The sequence below is a fragment of the Diadema setosum genome, chromosome 14 (assembly GCF_964275005.1).
Source record: "Diadema setosum chromosome 14, eeDiaSeto1, whole genome shotgun sequence".
Lineage (NCBI taxonomy): Eukaryota > Metazoa > Echinodermata > Echinoidea > Diadematoida > Diadematidae > Diadema > Diadema setosum.
Window position 1 is genome coordinate 37,851,553 of NC_092698.1, and position 20,120 is coordinate 37,871,672.

Consider the following 20,120-nt stretch of genomic DNA (forward strand, 5'->3'; position numbering starts at 1 on the left):
TCAATGTAAGTAATAGGTAAAAGTTTCATTACACCTGTGGATGTCGAGATGACGAATAAAAAAGAACAACACAAAAACAAAAACCAGGAAACGTGACTTTTCCTTCTCCTGCTATCATTATGGTTAGAGAAAGTAAAACCTAAGAACTAAGCCGCAATATTGTACACCAAAGAACAGAAAGCGAAAGTATTATTAAGGATATAACTTCTTTTTCAACACTTTAAATGTGGAAATAGGATTCTTTTTCCGCGGGAATGTTAGGAATTTAGACAATCGATGCCCACACATATTTTAATAATCATTCCTTTTCGTGGAATTGGTTGAGGAAATCCCGAACGAAGGCACAGATAGAAACAAAACGACACACAAAACCTCGCCTATTTGCATTAATATGTTCTTTCAAAGTTCAGATCTCTCATTATGTATATAATAAATCCAAGTCATATTTTCGATCTATATGCCATTCCTGTGATTGTACTTTTACGTTTCGAAATCTTCTGAAACAGACAGAGTCATTTTACGAAATGAGAAGAGTTCAATATTACACCAGTATAGGGCAAACCTAAAAAAGAAAACATAGAAACGAGGCATGTTTTCCGTCAAATTGAAGGGGGAATTTGTTTCTTTCTCGTTGCCTATCAGATTAGAAGGGAAAATTCGAGCCAGGACCGAAACTAAAAAGAAGAAAAAATAAACACAAAACCACAGCAACGACCTCGTAGGACCTACTAAAAAACCTTGTCACCCTATCACCTTGAAAATGTTAAGATTGAAGTGAATCAAATTGTTTTCTTATTGAATGTTCATATTTTAAGACTATTGTTCTTTCACGATGTGTTTTTTTTTTTTTCTCATGTTTTTCTCTCTTTTTTTAGGGGGTGGGGGTGGGGAAGGTGTGGACAAGTGGTTGTTGTTGTTGTGATCTTTGTAATTTATGGAAAATTATACGGATGCAACGTTGCACTAGATAATCTACACTATGACCAACACCACCACCAGTAGCTGTAGCATCAGCTACTACTGTACACGACTCCGCGATCGCGAAATTAACCACTCGCGAAGTCGTCGGGAATTCCCGATTCGCGAAAAGTTAGACTCGCGAAATATATGACGTATTCAACTTATACGAGTATTGGCAAGTATAGTACATGTACATGTGTATAAAGCAGAGCGTGTTGATATCTATCAACCAGCTCTGGCTTAGAATAGCGCCCTCAGTGTTATCCTTACCAATCAAGCAGCAACTCTCTTTGTATTACAATATACGACGCACACGCAAACCCATTCATATTCGTTAATTCGTTAATTTCCAAACTTCCAAACCCATTTCTCTTCCAATGAACCTTGCTGAGTGCTGACACATGAGTCCATTCCTATAGTCAAACATTAAGCCATCGCATAGAACTCGCTCATGAAAGAAATAAACAAACCTCCAGTTATCTTCCGCAATGAGATTAAATGAGATTAAATACTTTATCTGTTTATGCATTGTGCAATTGCTTTTTAAGAAACATTTCATTTTATCATACTCATGGAAATTAATATATGATAATTTTAGATATGTGTGTGTAATATAACGTACATTTTTAATGATGTATTAATGATTATGTTTAATGACATTCTAAGTTTGTTGTTATCAACCAGTAAAATGTGTAATTATTTTTTGAACTTAGGTTTTGTCAGTTGCAGTTTTATCTGTAAACCTTTGTTTTTAAATGTCATGTGTTGTATTTGTATGTTTTTACCCATTTGCAGGGCCCTCATTGAAAGCAGTTTTATAACTGACGAGGCTACCCTGGTTAAATAAAACTGGAAATAAATGAATGAATAAATAAATAAATAAACAATAATTATTATCAATATAGCGGCAGACATTATCCAGAAAAAAAAATGACATGAACGACACGGCAGGAACGTTTACTAGTATATATGAAATTTATTGTCGGCAAAAACAAAACGAAATAAAACAAAACAGAGAAATCATAGGGGCCGCGTAATATTTTTTTGCGTGTGTTTGGGTAAATGTGTGTGTGTGGGGGGGGGGGGGGAGGGGGGAAGGGGAGACAAGGGAATTAAACTCGTCGTTGGGCCAAAGATATCCCCCCCCCCCCCCTTTCGACGGGAAAAACTCTCGGAACCTCCGGAAAGTCATGGGTTTTTCCTTGTTAGGAAACATATTGTCCTTGATGAAATCTTCGACTCCTTTATAGTTTACGCAATAATGTGATTATTATTATTATCATTATCATTATTATTATTATCATTATTGTTATTATTGTTAACATTATTATTATTATTATCATTATTATTATTATGATCATCATCATTATTGTTTATTCAGCATTTCAGACATGTGTACACGGGTAGACATTAAAAAAGAACAAAAGTTGATACAGCATAAAATATTGATGAGATAGATTATAACACAGGGTTGCTTCCACTGTATAAATATTGCGTAAAGACATACCGGGTATACAACGCAGCTTTAGAATAATTATTTCATTCATAATTCCATTTTGGGTGTGATCATTGTGATGAAACCTTGTCATTTTATCTGTTTTTATTTATTAATCAAAGCAATAAACTTTGATGTGGAAATGCAATTATTTTAGCATGTGTAATACGTATTATGTAATAATTTTCTATGCATCACAAAATAATTTATTATTTCACAATATTTATAGGCGATATTGATCCTGTATCTATTATCACAGAAGACTTTGACAGTATATAGGCCTAGATCATGCTTCCTGACAATATTATATGCCGAAATCTTTCTAGTTTATGAGATCAAAGAGACTATCGTTTTGTAGAAAAGGAAAATGTACTATTGGCCTTTGTTACTATTGAATTTTACTAACACGCTCTTAGTAGTAAAATACAACCAATAATATCAGGGCAAAGAACGCTTTTCCCGTTTAAATTATGATTTGCATCATGGGTATCATTATTATAGGGGCAATGATAGCGTTGAAGACGACGATGATGATAACGAATTATTATGACAATTGTGACAACAATAGATGATGGCAATGAGAGAATGATAATGATAAAGATGAAACAGATAAGATAATGATAACGATGATAACAGTGATGATGATTGTGAGTGTCGATAATAATGAAAGGTACATCTTCAGTGATTAAAATAACTATCAATGTAATAGACAGCTTTTACAGCATAACATTTTCAGTTTGTTTTGGAAAAACAACAACAACATGATATTGGGGGGAAATACAATTTATGCCCTATATCTTGTGCGAAATGATTGCTCAGAACGTGTAGCCATTATGGGATGGTGATAGGCCGACATTCAAGCAAACCAGCAGTTAGAGTATCCCCGGGACGCTTTGCCAGACCATGGAGATTGCTAGGTCCATGGCCAGACGAACAACAAACGAATGTCCGAGCAAACGCGCTGGTGACCACCAGGCCCGTAGCCAGGATTTTTCAAGGGGGGGTGCGGTCACTAAAAAAACGGACCTTCGGTACCAATACCAATGATGACACACACACACACACACACACACACACAATTATATATATATATATATATATATATATATATTCTTTGGACGATCGAACTACAAAAGTTGTATAAGAATTTGCGCGCGAAGCGCGCCGCAAATTGTGAATTTTGACTGTTTTAATGACGTTTTAGAGTCTCGAGGAAATTTGTATTTTTGTCTGTTGCATGCAATCGCGTTACGGTATTTCATCTAGGAAATAGTAAAAACTCATTTTGCCAGGAAGTTGCAAAGTTTAATTGTGTTCGAGACTCTGCGCCCGTAGCGCGCCGCAAAATTGAGAATAGTGATTTTCCTGGTGTTGTTTTAACTTTTATTTTTTCTATTGTATACCCGCGTTAGCAGGCCTGAAGCCAGGATTTTTAAAGGAAGGGGGGATTGCGTTAATTAACAAAACGGTCCTTTGATACTGTCCCGGGAGGGGTAGCGACAATTAAAAGGTGGACACCATGCTCATACATGGACTTTCAAAATGGCCCCTAAACAAGTAATGATCATATGATTTTTTCGGGCCTTAAAAACAAGTATTCCTTGGGCCTTAAAAACAAGTATTCCTTAAATGTTTCCTGCACCCTAAAGAAGTACTTCATCATGATTGAACAATATACCACTTTCCCAAATTTTGGCCTTTTTGATACCCTTTGATTATATACGCTCGTACATCACACTTTCCATCTAATCCGTGAGAAAAAACGACCCCTATTACGCGTTTTCTTTAGCGAGTATGGTCACGGTGTCCACCTTTCAGTTGGAGTTTTCCATCCCATTGGATGCTGTTTGGAAGATGAAACATTCACTTTACTATACAGTATATCAGCCGTTGGTATGCGAGTTTGTAAAAAACGAAAATAAATAAGAAAATTTTTAAAACAAAATGAATTGTAAATGTGAACCATTTACATTTTGCCTCCTTCTGGTAGGATATTTCCAGCATTTCCGAACTTTCAAATAATCATTTTAGATTTAATAATATTAAAGGTAGTAGATCCGATTCGCAAACATCTCCAATATCAGTCAAATGTCATATTAACCATCATGCTAAGAAGGTTTTCTTTGTGAAATTTGGAGGTCAGTGAAATTCAAAAATTAAACATCCGTTAGCCATTGGAAGAAGTTGAGTGCAAATTCAGACCTCAGGCTTTGTGCTCAGATGTTTTCCTATTTGATTTGATCTGTCTTACTGTGCACACTAAGATACATACTGGAATGGTTATTTCTTATTTATTAAATTATAGTAGCATATTTGGTTACTAGCTGTCTCTAGGCATTTTCGAATTTGGGCTGCAAAGAGATCCACTACCTTTAAGTTAGAAGAGAGATAAGTAAATAATGATAAAATAAACAAACAAAAAAGAATGAGTTTCTTTTGTAATACTATCTGAAAAACTTTTTGCTTTACCATTTTACTTCATAGCTCAGCATTTTCCATTATCTCTCATACCCTCTTACCCATTACATTTAAATGAAATACAACTGAAATGAGTTTGCGTGCCTGCATAATACTCTTTGGAAATTATAAGTGAAAATGTTCTTAGGTTTTGGCTCACTTTAAAATGAGAACCAATAGAACTGTCACAACATGAGAAAATGTATAAGTAATAATCAACACTACATTTCCGAATTTGGCCTGCAAAGAAATCCGCTACCTGTAAGTTAGAAAAGAGATTAGTAAATAATGATAAAATAAACAACAAAAAAGAATGAGTTTCTACTGCCGTATCCAGAACAGAGCCTGAAACGGTGCAGGCTCAAGAAATCGTTTGTACTATAATACGTCTTGAAGTACTGTGTGATACTGTTGACTCAGACTTCTACAAAGCTGTAAGTGAGAATTGTAATCCAATCCGACTCATTACCTGAGATATTTATGAAAATATATCAATAAAGAATGTAAATTAAATAACGATGCGTCACAATGCAGTCTAACGCTCTCACAATGCTATCATACATAGGGTTTTTCACTGACTGTTTTTACTCCGGAGCTCTTGCAATATTCAGGCTTTTCCTACTATATCTTTGTGAGACGTAGATATAAAATGTCTCAGGTTTTCGATTATAGTATATAATTTCGAGGAAATTTCTTTAATTTTTATCATATATGTAAACTTGAGGCTATTAGATTTTCATCCACTTACCTCTGTTCCTGTGAAAAAAATGCAAGTGTCAACCTCAATGTCATCCACGAATCGCACGTACTCGGGCGGCCAGTGGAAAAAAAAAAACCACCGGTCACACGCGCCAAGGGACATGGCATGCAGTGCCAATGTAATAATAGCTCGCACAAATTGATACATAACATTTTTTATTTTGTGTTTGTGTGCATGGGGACGATCCGATGGTTCATACAACAAAAGGGTTTCGTACAATTATTTTTAACATTGTTAAACGTACTCTTCCACATTTACGTAGCATATAATGTGTCTTTATATTTATTTGGATTGTTATCTTGAGAATTGCTAAGAACCGTTGTTATGAAAAAGTGGACCTTTCAGAATTTGGGGGGGGGGGTGCGTACGCACCCGACGCACCCCCCCCCCCCCCCCCCCCCCCCCCTTGGCTACGGGCCTGACCACTCAACGTTTTCTGTCTAATATCTGTGCAGCTCCGGCCACTAGGCCTACTCTCTTATGAAAGGTACTGATGCTCAGAAAGTACGAGTAAATGACACGGCGGCACTGGAGGTCTTATCTATTAGCCGCTTATATCGATCCATCAGCACTCAGGACATCCTTTTTCCACTGACGGACCGAAGGCTGTGTTTTGCACTGTTTCTCTCGTATCACGGAGAAATGACAAAAGGGCGTGTTGTCTGTTTATGCATCACTATAGTGAAATGACGTCAACCTTTGTTATGCTAAATAATGCCATCCTCGGACGTCTCTGCTCCGGAGTGAAACTGCGCGAGGGAAACTTGGCTGAAATCTGCTAATTTCGTGGGAATGGCGGAAATCATATTTCGTCTTAAATAATTGAGAAAAACACACAGCTTTGCCATCGAGGAATAGAGAAAAGGAGACAATTCCGCGTAATTACACCACTCGCACGTTTGAGCTTGTCTGACAATCGTGGTAAGTTGGCATGATAGTCCCATGTGTGGTCATATGTGTTAGTAACATGTTGACTGAGCCAATCATCGCAACTCAAGCGCATGAGCATACAAATACGTAGTAAGAGTTTTAATAAGAATCACAAGATAACCTGCACTTGATGAATGAATTTAAGGATACCTCCGTTAGTCTATGCCTCGAGTTGGAGATACGAAGATAGCTAAGGAGAATCAAGAGCTTGCATATTCTAATTAAACTTTTTTAAACTGATATTAATGACAATGTATATTCAACATGATGGACAAGGACAGCTAGAACTTTGAAGTAAACTGTAAAGTGGTCTAGAACCTTACATAGGATAGTGAAGCACATAGAATTCTACTAGACTAGTTCTACTTCTATATTTATTATCTGCTTGATGTAGTGTAGTTGTAGACTGGCCTACTGTATAATTTAATGAATCCCCTTTGGCTTTATCATGTTTTGAGCACAAATATCTACTGACAAGTACTGTAATAATAGTGTAAATCTCCATGGTGTCTCACACAAATGATAAATTTTGTTTTGTTCAGTTTCTCACACTTCACTCTTTTCTGTCACAGTTTCAGTAACAGTCAAGATGGGTTGCGCATCATCCAGTCCACCACCAAGACCTGCACCGGTAAGTTGATTGATGTGACATGCTTGACCCCCTCAGCCGAATATGATTGGTTTGACTGTGCAATTTTAGTGGCAGTGACCATATCAGGAATAAAAAAAAAAAAAAAAATGACACATTTCTTGGCATCAGTATACTGCAGTCATTAATAGTCCACACAAAAGGAATTTTCCAAGGTCCAATTCATTCATGTGAGGGTGAATAATTTATATGTGAATTTACTAGAGAGAATAAATCTCTCCTTAATTTTCTTTTTCTATGGCAAAGGTCAGGCTTGACACAGACAAATTTCCATTGGCATTGTAGATGTAAATGACTTAATTCTCACATTCTGTGAATTTACAATGACACTTTATCTTGTAAGATGCTTGGGAATCAACATTCATTTGAACATTTTCAGTTGTAATTGTTACTTATTTTGTTCTTGTTGTTGTTGGTCTTTTGCAGGGCACATACCCAACACAGCAAAAGTCAGCTGCCCCACCAAACATGCAAAGAGCTAACCCCCCACCACCACCAGGACCAGCCATGCAGCGGAACCCACCCGCACCACCACCAGCTTCAGCCATGCCACAGAATCCACCCCCACCGCCACAACCACAGTCACAACCACAACAACCAGTGCAGAGTGCACCACCAGTCAACTCACAACCACAGAATGAAGAAGTAAGCTCTCTCCTACAACCTGCCACATTTCAGCCTATAGTATGTCCTAGTGATTATCAGCAAGAAGCACAAATTAGTGTGCATTGACCTCTGCTTCCCTTTATAAATGCCATAAATTTCACTTCAGGCAAAGCAAAATCTACTTAAAAGTCAGTCCTGTAAAAGCCGTTATTTTTGTGAACAGATATTTTTGTGAATGAGGAGGATACAGACATTTTCGTGAAATGTTGATCTAGCAATTTGACAAGGAGGCTATCATGTGCACAGATACCAGAACATATCCTAGAGTGTGGCGATTTTTGTGATCCAACAGTGGCTCTCAAAATTCACAAAATTAAACCCTCATGAAAATAGCAGCTTTTACTGTAACTACAAACCAGTAACATCTTCATTACAGCTTACCTTTGGGAGCAGTGATTTAAAAATGTTCGAGATATCACATATGATGCATATATATGTGTAGGTTTGTTGTATCACAAAACATCCTACCATATGAAATGTTTGCAATGAAGCCTAAAATATAAGGATATATCAGTATTTTCCTCATTAAACCGTAACTGGAGACGGTTGAGTCTGGAAACATTTTTATTATTAGCTATCGTTCACATTTTGTATATTTAACAATACATTGTACTTATCATTGAGTTTACCGGTTGAAATTTATACAGTGGTTGTTTCTATCCCTCACTCACATTTTAGAACTATTTTAAAGCACTAATGCTAGGTTTTTGTTTCATCTGCAAATGGTAAATTATGCCTTTGATCATCTGATATGTCACTTGCATAATAGTAAAATCCTCTCTGACTGTCTACCCCCAGCCTGCTCATGTTGAGCTGACAGTGGAGCTGGTTAACTCCATGCTGGAGCTGGACAACCAGATTGCCCTGCTGGAGAGCCGTAATGTGCTGAAGCAGTGCAGTATGAAGCAGGACCAGCTGCAGCGCCTTGACGCCCAGATGAAGGCCATGGTGGCGGAACAGCAGCAGCTAGCTGAGAGGACGTAAGTTTGATGCTTAACATTGCAAGAATTTCCTTCCGCTTCTTTCCATTTGGAACTCATAGGGGTTAAAGCAAGCAGGTACTTTGTGTCAGTGCTTTGGGCATACAACTTTCTGTGCTAAATGAAACATCTCAGGATTTTTGCCAAACTTAGACTCAGTTTTTCATCTTACTTCATGCCTTTAAAAAATGATAGGTAGTTGTCTGTATTTTCTCTCACGATGATGTACTTATGTGGTTTACATGGCAGCTACCTTACAGTGTCAATTCCTATCCATGTGTAAGACTTCATACATCAAAGCATGACAAATGAAATTAACCCCCCCCCCCCCCAAAAAAAAAAAAAAAAAAGCGATGGCTGGATATATCTTGTACTCCTAAGAGCTTTCCCACACTTGGACATTGAATTTGACAGGATGCAATGTGTGCTTTTATAAGAATTTACTTATTACTTCATTGGCCCTCCACTGTTTCAGCAGCTTTTTTGCTACATTTTGATAAGAATTTGAGCTCATTGAGGTAGGTATATTAACATTGTAATGTTAAATGCCTGTTTTCCTGTTTACATACCTAGGAACACTATGTATAACTCATGATCATGGTGTGTGTAACTTTCAATGTACACAGGAGGAAGGAATATCAAGATGTCGTGGATCTGCAAAACAATACGTCCGTCCGTCAAATGTGGTCTCAACAACAGTTCGATCAACAGATGGGCAAGGAACAGCAGGTAATTTGGTATGATACTTGTTCATGACCGTCCCATGCTTCCTCTGGACCTAATTTTATCGACCCCTACCCCATGGACTTAAAAGCAAGCAAACAGGAAAAGGGGGAGAAGGGTTGACTTGTCTGATGCCAGTAAGTTTCCTATTTGTAATAGAGGAGCATCAGATTGAGAAATGAAAAATGGAAATCTTATTATTACAAGTCTGCATCCCCATAATATAAAGTGCTCTTCATTCGTGCATTGCAATTATCATACAGGCCTACCCCATGGTTTCCAGTTTATTCCTCTGAGCCTGTCATGATAAATCTAATGGCCCAAAGATGTCTTGAGATGGCATAAATAATGTACTGGTGTTGTTATGATATATGCAACAGGAAAATGTAACATTGCTGGTGGCAAAACTTACATTGTAAGTTACTTGTGTGACGATGTGTGTGTCGGTGTGTGTGTTTAATGTGGGCATGGGTGAGTGTGTGATTCAACCACGCGCAAAAGGACGAGCAAAACCATGTAGCAGAAAATGTCAAGTGTCCAGTGGTCATGAGGCCATTGCAAGGCATTTCACTAAGTTCTGTCATTGCAGGCATGTGATTTATTCGAGTATTGAAGCAATCCATAATATGCATTAGTTTCGAATTAGAGACAGAAAATGGTGAACGATATATATTCCAAAATGGTTTATACAGGATAAACAGAGTTAGTACCCTTATTATTTTTAAAATCGTATGTTCTCCCAACACTTGGAGATCAGTGAAACCTAAAGTCTGTTTCAATTTTGTTTTTCAAATATTACAAATAGGAATTCACCATCCAGCAACAGGTACTGTATAGTATTAACAACCTAAAGCTGAAAATCATTTTAGTAATGACACCTTTCATACTTTTCCATCCAAGCATTGGTATCCCAAAGGAAATGTTACATTCAGTCAATAATATCAAACAGTGATCATCAAACAGTCATATTTTCATTGAATGTCATCAATCAAATGCTCCATTGTATTGACATATATGTCAGAGTGATCTTCAATACTCAATTGCTTTCATAATCACATGATACCAATGACTTAATCATGACATAAACAACTCCTATGTTGAAAGCATTGTCATTGCATCTCTTAAAATCTCAGTGTTAATATTGTCACATTAATAAAAGTTGAAGGTTCGTACAGCCTGTTACTGTTAAATTTCAGCTTCCGTACATTGCCATGTAGTGTATCATGTTCACTATCTCCACTTCTGTATGCACCCTATAAATGCTATGTGCATATACATCATACACATACTGTGGCAGGGTCCACCACTTGCCTATGTGTCAAAGCATTCATTGCCGCATTAGGAAAATTGTAGTTCTCAATATCATACTATATCATGCTGTATGTTCATAATGTGTTGTAGTTGTCCCTGAAATCAAACGAAGGTATTACTAAACGTCATTTATTGCTGTGAAGTCCTGCAAATCAGTAAGAATGTGAAAGCATAATTGTATGTTGTCTATACGAGGCCCAAACTCTGACTTCCATACAATTGTAGGCTCCATTAAAGACTTTTTTCTCATCAGTCTCATTGAGAATCATTTCTTTATCTTGTTTACAACTGTGTGACTGCTTGTTAAGTCACAGATATGATGGTTTATGTGAAATAAGGGACATGTAGTGAAGTTTGACAAAGGAAATGTTGTAGTAGAAATGTGACATATGTGATCCTGCATCACAAAACCAACAAAAAGTTGCCAGACATGATATATTCTGAAAAAGCAGATTTTAAGCTTTAAATGATGTGTACAAATGGACTCTCCTAACCTATCTAAATATTAGAAAGAAAGCACACACTCTGGAAAAGTGTGAACTGAGAAAAGAGGCTTCGAAGTATTGGGTCTATTCATTACAAGCACTTCAATCTTTACCAGGCCATGCTCGCTGTGCAATGAATGGGACAAAAAAACAGGATGTATACCACTGGAGCAAGAACAATGGAGGGATTATCAGATTGAGTTGAAATTGAGCATGCTCTATAAGCACATTCTGTCCATGACTAATACCAACCTTCAAAGCAGTAGCATCATCTTTTTAAAAGTTGAAAGTGAAGAATGTGTAAAGGATTTTTAAGAAATGAAAAAGGGGCCTCCGAGACAAACCTAATCACACTATCGTACAAAAAAAAAAAAAAGTGTCGTAGAAAATTGTTAAAGACACAATTTCCCATTCATTTTACGATCCCAAACTTACGAATGATGTAGAAGAAGAGCTCTTTCAGAAAATATGAAAAACTGAAGATTGACTAAGTTGACTGGTTTCATCTTTTTGAATCTTCAGGTAAAATCAAGTGGTGCGACTTTTTGTTGGTTTTGTGATGCACGGTCACATTTTGCCAAGCTTGAAATGAAGTAAGAAAAGAAAAAGTCACCATGTTTTTGGAACCAAATGAAATTTGAGCTAAAGAATTTTCAATTTATAAAGGAAAACTCATCCACATATTTTTTTTTTTAAAGTCTTTTCGACACTATTGTTATTACTGATTTCATCAAAATAAGATCCAGTGAATGATAGTCTTGCAGTAGAATGAATAAAGAAAGTCTGCTTAAAACACAAATTCTGTGTGGCTGTGATATAGTACCAGAAGCTCTTGTATGGGTTTCATTACAATTTTGCCGATGTTTTACAAGCTAGGCCAATTCCCTTGTGTTGTATATTTCCTTGTCCTGTCATGTGTGTATTTGTTCTACATCAAAAGCTCACATGTGCTGTCTCTAGCTTTCAGTGTAGGATATCATATGAACACTTAACAAAATAGCATGGTACTGAGAAAAAATCTAGTTGGGGGAAAGGGTACATTTTACTCTGATATCCGGTTTGAAAGCTGTCCTGTTTCACTTTTTTTTTTTTTTTTTGGGGGGGGGGGCATTTCCTTGCATATACTGGCACTGGTACTGCATTTATTTCCCCATACAATATGTGGTGTATTATATTCACAATTCTTCTCACAACCTACAGTTTTGTGTTGTTTAATGCAGACTGTGCTTCCTCAAAATACATCATGTGATAAGCCCCCACTTCCAAACAAATATGAAAAAAGACACAAATCCATATGCTTGCACAGACAGACAGACAAACAGAAACACACACAGTCTATCATACACACACACACACACACAGATATACATTTAACTATATCATGTTTCATATATACATGTACATACATTTGAGAGAAAGAGTATTAATACATTAACTTCCCATTATGTGATTCGATTATTGTGAGTCCATAAAGAGACTTATTAGTGATGCTGGGAAGTGATAGCATAATGAATGACAAATGCTACTAGAGACCCTTAATTTGGTTTCCAACCCTTCTGTCAATCTAGTAGTTAAGCAATTTAATGGTTTAGTACTTAAACTTTATATGATATGGTCTGCATGCTTCTTTAATGAGTGTGCAGTAAATTGAATGAGTAATAAGTATGAATCATGGGTAAATTTACAAACAAATAGTGCATGAGCTGAGAAGAAAAGGGGAAAAATTAGTAATTTCAATCTTCACTTGCCATTTTTTAATGGCTTGGTTGCTAGCAGCCCATGCTGTAACTGGTGTAACATGTCCATTCCTGCAGGAATACATGGATGCCCTTAACCAGCAAGAGATTCACAAGAAGAAGATTCTGTCGCTGACCCAGCAGCAGACGCTGATCAAAAATGAGGTGACCAACCTTCAGGGAGACCGCGACAATCTTCAGTCTCTCTATGACAAACAGGACTCCATTCTGTGTAAGTGAAAATACTGTGAAGAGGATGAAATTCTAATCAAGCACATTAATTGCCAGTCTGTGGCCTAGTATAGATCTGAAGTGCATATTGTTGACTTTTCAAATCTTTATGAAACTTGTTCTTTCCTCAAGTTGTATTGTCATAACTATGTATGAGTGTGAAAATGCTAGATTTTTTAACTTTCAGGCAGAAATGATATCTAATTGTATCTTTAGTGAATTTGGCAAACATCATTGTAGTATGTACCTGTATGATGTCATTCAGAGTGATGTTTGCTGTTGTTGTCTTATGTTTTTCCAAAGTTTAGTTAATCAAAAAATGAAAGAAAGTTCCTTATTTCAAAGGTTTCTTATTCCAAACAAACTACATTCTTGTAAGGCCATATACCTAGATGTTTGTTAATCCAGAAATGAAAAAAGTTTTTTTTTTTTTTTCAAAACACCGGTGTTGTCATTCTGAAGCTCAATAATTTGCAGATCTATTAGTCTGAAAATGGGAAAAAAAAAGAGTTATTATTCCAAAGGTTTGTTAATCTGAAAATGAAATAAGGTTTGTTCTTACAAAGGTTTGTAAATTTGAAAATGAAATGCAAGGTTTGTTATTCCGAAAGTCTGTTGATCAGAAAATGAAAGAAGGTTTATTAATAAAAGAACAAAAGGAAAGTGTTTCTATTGAACCTTTTGAATTTTGCACCATGTATCATTTCAGGGACCAACAGATCTTCCAAATAACAAACCTTTTTACATTTTTTGGATAAATGAACCTTTGGAATAATGATTCATATTTAATTTTCGGATTAACAAACTGTTGGAATAATGTACTGTAAACATTATTCAAGTTACACTTCTCTAGGCATTATTAATGTTGCTATGGGCTACCTTTGTTAAAGAGAGTAGAATTGATACAACATGCTCATGAATCTGGGCTGTTATTTCTGAAAAAGCTTCTGTCTTTTACATAGCCATCCTTTGAATTCAATTCCATTCACCCATGTAGCAAGCATCTTTGATGGCAAGTATGGCAGTGAGGCAGAGTATCGCCTGGAAACAGAGCTGGACATGTTGATGGAGCGCAAGCAGAGAGTGGCGGTGGCCCGTTACAAGTGGAACAACTCACACACGCTGGTCAAGCACGCCTGTGGTCAGCTCAGCTTCGGCATCAGGCGGTGGGGAGATGTGCTTCAGCTCCCAGTAGAGTGAGTAAATTTTGATCCATCCTTTGTAAAAGTCAGAAAGGAATGTTGTTGGAAGTGTGTAGTGGTAGGCAGTATTTCTGTGATAACTGCAAAATGAGGTTACTCAGCTGTAATATAAGAATTTGGACTTTGGACTGTGAGTTCTCTTGAATTTGTTTCCCTCTGTACAAATTAAATTTGTTAGAGCGCAACTGCTGATCTACAATTTTTTAACAAACACTTCAGAAAAATGTAACCAAGGGACAAACATGTTGGAAAAAAGGAACCAGCAGGAATCAGTGTGATGGGTCACATGCCTGCTTTAACAGTGACATGGTCACATTTTACCCACCTGGGAGTTTTACTCCCCTGAGAGGATACCAAAGAGTTTGGGCCTTAGCCATTATGGCCATCATCAAGGATCAATCAGTGTCTCACTTAATATCAAAAAATATTTCAGCAAAGAAATGACGGCAGCTGTAACTGCTTGTAAAGTTTGATTGTATGTCAGTGGGTTTCCTGTCTGATTGTAGCACTGTACAGTGCCAGTTGAGCCATTTTCTCTCATGTTGTCTCTTTCACAAACAACAGAAATAGTTCAATCAGGTACCAGTTTGCCGCTGAAGCAAGAAACAACTTTGTGGCAGCATCACAGAACATCACGACAGCGCAGGGCTACCTCAACACCATCACATTCCCATACTGCACAAATGACGAAATGGCAACTCTCAATAAAGCCATCGCCAATATTTTCACAGACATGATGTCCAATGAGAGACATAAGCATGCCATGGAGTGCTATGTGACAGTTTACAGGCGGTCAGCTGCTCTCGTTCAGTGGTTTGAACATGTAAGTCAAAAGTCAATGACTGTTATGTCCAAGAGTTTTCTCATTTGCACTTCGCTGGCTATTATGTGTGCTTAATGATCTTACCAAAATCTAGAACCAAATCTAATATAATATTCATTACCATTTCTGTTCAGTGGACTCCATTAAAGTTTAGAGATTCTGCCTAATCAAGAGTTGATGTTTTCTAACATTGGACAAGTTTGCTATTCATAAAATGATGCAGTGTCCAAATTATGATTTTTTTGTTTCCATGATACAACCACAGGTCTCAGACTGGATAAAGCCATAGGAGCATCTAATCACAGTGGAAAATATTTGCTGGGAAATGACAAAACATGATTTTATTGACTTAGAAAAGTGTTGAGGTTTACTATGAAGAAAATAATGCATCACTCATAAGATGTGACATTTCAAGTTACTGGTAGAGTAGAGTGTGTTACTTTGATTCCCTGATTGGTTTATGTTTAGCTGGCTTCACGTTGTTAGATTTAATCGATACCCCATGGTGTCTTGGCCACACAGGTGATCAACAAGACCATCAACAAAGACCTGGAAGGGGTCACCAAGAACTTGGCCGGCAAGCAGCGAGACCTGAAGATGGAGAGAATGAAGCTAGTCCACAAGAAGGTTCGAGACCAGCTCGGGGACGAAGTCGCCAACAAGATGGAGGCCCAAGTGCAGAACACAGGTGACTGAAGATTTCTCTGAGACAGGACAGCAGCTCTTTTACAGTCGATACAGCCCAATGCATCTTTTAGATACTTTTTGGTCTCCAGCTTTTGTGGAGAGCAAGCAAAACATGTAAATGTATTCAGTTGCAAGCATTTATGCTGTGGCAGGAAGCTACCAACTCTGGAACAATTCTTTTCAGCCTTGAAAAAGAACATTTAGCTCACCTGAGCCAACGGTTCGACGATAATTCATTGTTCGGCACATAGTTGGTCATGCATAAACTTTTTACATTTTTTAACTTCTTCTTGACCACCCCATGACAGATTTTCACCAAACTTGTTTGAGGATTCTATTCTGTCAATCAGAGGCTATCAGACAAGATGAACCGAAAACAAAGCAAACAGAGCTGAAATGGAAAAAGAAAATTATACCTGTGTTTATTTTCTCATTGTTGAATCTTTGTTTTTGTTGTCCCCACAGATTCTGAGCTGACAGAAGACAAAGAAGAACCAGAGCTAGCCATGCTGGTTGATGCAGACAGGGTGTCTCAGGCAGGAGAACTCACTGTGGTAAGTCCTTGCTTCTTTCCCTCATCCTCGGCCTCATCCTTGCAAGCTTTTTTAACTGCACTCGTAACCTGTTCCGTACGGGAATCTGGTGGCCTGGGTATTAAGGCTATGGACATTTCAGAATTCAGTATGGAACGGGTTAAGAACTTTATCACTTTTGAGCTGATATGATCATCAATGAAATAAATTTCAAAGCAAACAAATAGGAGGCAACATTTAACAGAAATATATTATGTCTGCCTGCTGTCTTGATGGTCTGTAAAGCAGCAGTCCTATATAAGTACCAGTTCAATCTGGTAACCATGAGCCTCAGGATTATATTACAGTAGACATTTATGGATTTAATTTGATGTTTTGACGGCCAGGCAAACCAAGATTATGTAGCGGAATTAAGTTACCCAAAACAGCAGTCATTGCAATTGGTAATGATTGTAAAGGCATCTTCAGACAGCCAAGATATGTTTTAACGTAGTGAAAAATTAGTAAAAGGATAGTGATTTAAAGAGACCACAGTTGAATAGTCTCATCTTACTTTCTCTATTCAATTGTGCTTTCTAGCTGTGCACATGTGCATCTTATTATTATAATTATAATAATAATAATAATAATAATAATAATAATAATAATAATAATAATACTTATTATTATTATTATTTGCTAACAATAGAAGTTGTAATGTTGTACTCAAAATTATTAAAACTTGTCCATCAAGTGGAGTGTTAATGTATTCTGTAATAGTGAATGATTCATATTGACATGACTCCAGTGAATACCAAGTATAGTTGAACTCTGTTATAAAGAGGTGTGATATCTTACAAAACCCTCATCATATATAAAGGTGATTTTGCAGGCTCCAGTTCAATACATCTCTGTTATAATACCCTGATATGGCAAGCAACCTGATATCACAAGGTTATTGTCATGGTTTTTAGGTACTCATTAAAACAAGGTCCCCCAGGATATAACTGCCCTGCCTGTATACCCTGTGTATAATTTTGTCTTTCTGCTTTCTTACGCCCTCAGGAGCAGAACAATGGTATCCAGGCACCGACGCCTCTGGGTGTAGAGGAGCTCGCCCCCACCCCAGCCATGGATGATATCTTTGGTAAGTCACCTGTCAAGAGTGTGACTCCCATCATCTTCAGAATACCCTTCGCCTTCTTTGTGTCATTTGAACATACCTAACTCTTCAGTATTATTCCCAAATGTGACAGGCCTGCAAGTTACTGAAAGTGTAGTCATGACATCCCCAGTTAGATTTAGAGCATCCATGTGAATATTCTGTGTTCAAATTTGCTATATTGCATGTAATTGCTGCTGTAATATGTTGCCTGTTTTAAATCCTCTCTTGCATTTTTCTGCAGGCTTTCCTGCCTCTCATGTTCTCCTGAGTAGGTGAAAGAAAATCTAGGAGCTAAAGCTAGATTTGTTGTCATCAAATATATTGTTTTCTCCTTGTGGAAAATAGTTTTGTCTATGTTTGTACTTTGTATGTGGATTATTAAACAATTCATACAGTGCACTCCCGTTATAACATACACAATTATAACGAGGTTCTGTGACAACAAAGTAAATAATGAGGTCCTGAAATTATCATCTGTATCTATGTACCTTTTTTACTGTTAGCTTATACAAAATTTCGATATAACAAAAGAATACTGCCAATCCTGAGGACTTTGTTGTAATGTGAGTTGCCTGTACTAAACATCTTTCCATGAATGATATGTAATTGTAATTATTGCGCTGTTGGTATCAAATGATGCTTGCTGATGTCACTAATTCTGGTACCTGGTTCTTTGTCACGTAGGCAACATTGAGGAGCTGAAACGGAAGCACGACGAGCAGGTCAAAGAGTACGAGCGTCAGCAGGAGGTGGCCAAGACCCGGGCAGACCAGGACCTTCAGAGCAAGCTGGCAGCCCGCCGGTCCAGGCGTCAGCGACAGGCCGCTCAAGAAGCCGAGATGGCAGCCCTGCAGGACTCGTCTCCCTACTAAAGTAGGAGGAGAGACTTTGTCTCGACCATTTCTCTCACAGAGATTGTCTTTCTGCGTTGATGAAATCCACTCGCACATCCTCTGTCCTTGTGATTTAAGTTGTACAGATCAAATCTCTTATATAAATGGCGTTTTGCTTTGATCAAGCTATGTAGTACCTGATGTGAATGAGACTGCAGTTACCGACAAGTCACTTCTTTCACACTCTAAGAGTTGTCAAGAACAATGTTCCAAACTGCCACTTCCACTCCAGAGAGAAAATTCTTGGTATTGATGCTATCACCTTCATGTACAGTAGTTACAGCATGTGGCTTATGTTCGGAACGCTAGACATGAATCAGACTGTTTTGTGGATGTTTATCACCTGATGAAGCAACTTATTTGCTAATTTCCATGGTTGTTTTGGTCTGTCACTTTGTGTGCCTGAAATTAGGACACTTCTTGGCTTTTTCTTTTTAAGTACAAAAAATTATTTCACAAGTGATTGTGTTCCCCCTTCCTCTCTCAAACAAAAACAGACTGTTTGGAAATAAATCATTACAGACAGTGGGACAAGACAAGTTGTGAAGTAAGCAGATAAATTGAGGCAAAGTATTGAGCTTGATTCACAAGTGCAATTTTAAGCTGTGGTTAAGTTGATCTTAGAACCTTTAAAAATTTATGTTGTATGATGGTTGAGATTGGAAGGAACATCAGAGAAATTTTCTGACCTTTCTTTTTTCTTTTTTTTTTTAAATTTAACTCGATGATTTGCAGTGAGTGTAAAAGATGTACACTGTGTACGTCACTGATTTACAAAGATTCAAGATCTAAGCAACCCACTGCAGATTGAGGGCTGCCTGTAAATATGTATAAAGACAGAAAAATCTATTCATCTTCGCATAAGTATTTGCCTTGGCAGGAAGTATTCAAACCGTCCATTGCAAATCGGGAGACCGCTGGTCAGCTAGCTTGGCAACGAATGGCCAGTTAACGACACCTTGAATTCAGCTACTTTTATTTGTGTAAAAACAAGGATTTTGTGATATTTGGTATAGAACTTCTGATGTACATGTCTGATAATATATTTTTGCAGATTTGAGAGAGAGAGAGAGAGAGAGAGACAGAGAGAGAGAGAGAGGGGGAGAGAGAGACAGAGTGGTGATCATCATTTCAGTGTGAATTGGTCCTAAAGATATGACAGATGAGTGATGTACAAGTAAAGTACAGTGTATGTGTGAACACATCACATCAATAGCAGGTCACCTTTGAGATTTTTGTATCTAAAGGCCGGCTATTTACAGTTGTTAGAATGTAACAAGACTGCACCGGAATGTTTCTTGAATAATTCAGTTGTTACATTCCTAAATCCATCAGGTAGCTAAATAAATAGATTTTAATAAAAATACCACAGCAATAATTAGCTGTAATATTGTATAACATAGATACATTTGTATCGCAAACATTAGAGGTCTTTGGTGATTCTGTAAAGATGTT

General features: G+C 37.3%; 1 protein-coding gene across 3 annotated transcripts; it reads left to right on the forward strand.

Moving 5' to 3' along the window:
* The first annotated feature begins 6,105 nt into the window (after positions 1–6,105).
* On the forward strand, positions 6,106–19,741 carry LOC140237525 (uncharacterized). 3 transcript variants are annotated; one of them, XM_072317458.1, is made up of 12 exons: positions 6,106–6,593; positions 7,175–7,233; positions 7,678–7,896; positions 8,716–8,897; positions 9,524–9,626; positions 13,231–13,384; positions 14,381–14,579; positions 15,150–15,408; positions 15,931–16,096; positions 16,561–16,649; positions 17,673–17,754; positions 18,457–19,741. In XM_072317458.1, the coding sequence occupies exons 2-12, from the start codon at positions 7,192–7,194 to the stop codon at positions 18,642–18,644; spliced, it is 1,683 nt and encodes a 560-aa protein (XP_072173559.1). In that variant the 5' UTR covers positions 6,106–6,593; positions 7,175–7,191; the 3' UTR covers positions 18,645–19,741. The 3 variants fall into 3 exon arrangements, with proteins under 3 accessions (XP_072173559.1, XP_072173561.1, XP_072173560.1); XM_072317460.1 differs by having other exon boundaries at positions 6,106–6,591; positions 7,167–7,233; XM_072317459.1 differs by lacking the exon at positions 6,106–6,593 and having other exon boundaries at positions 7,075–7,233.
* The last annotated feature ends 379 nt before the right edge of the window (positions 19,742–20,120 follow it).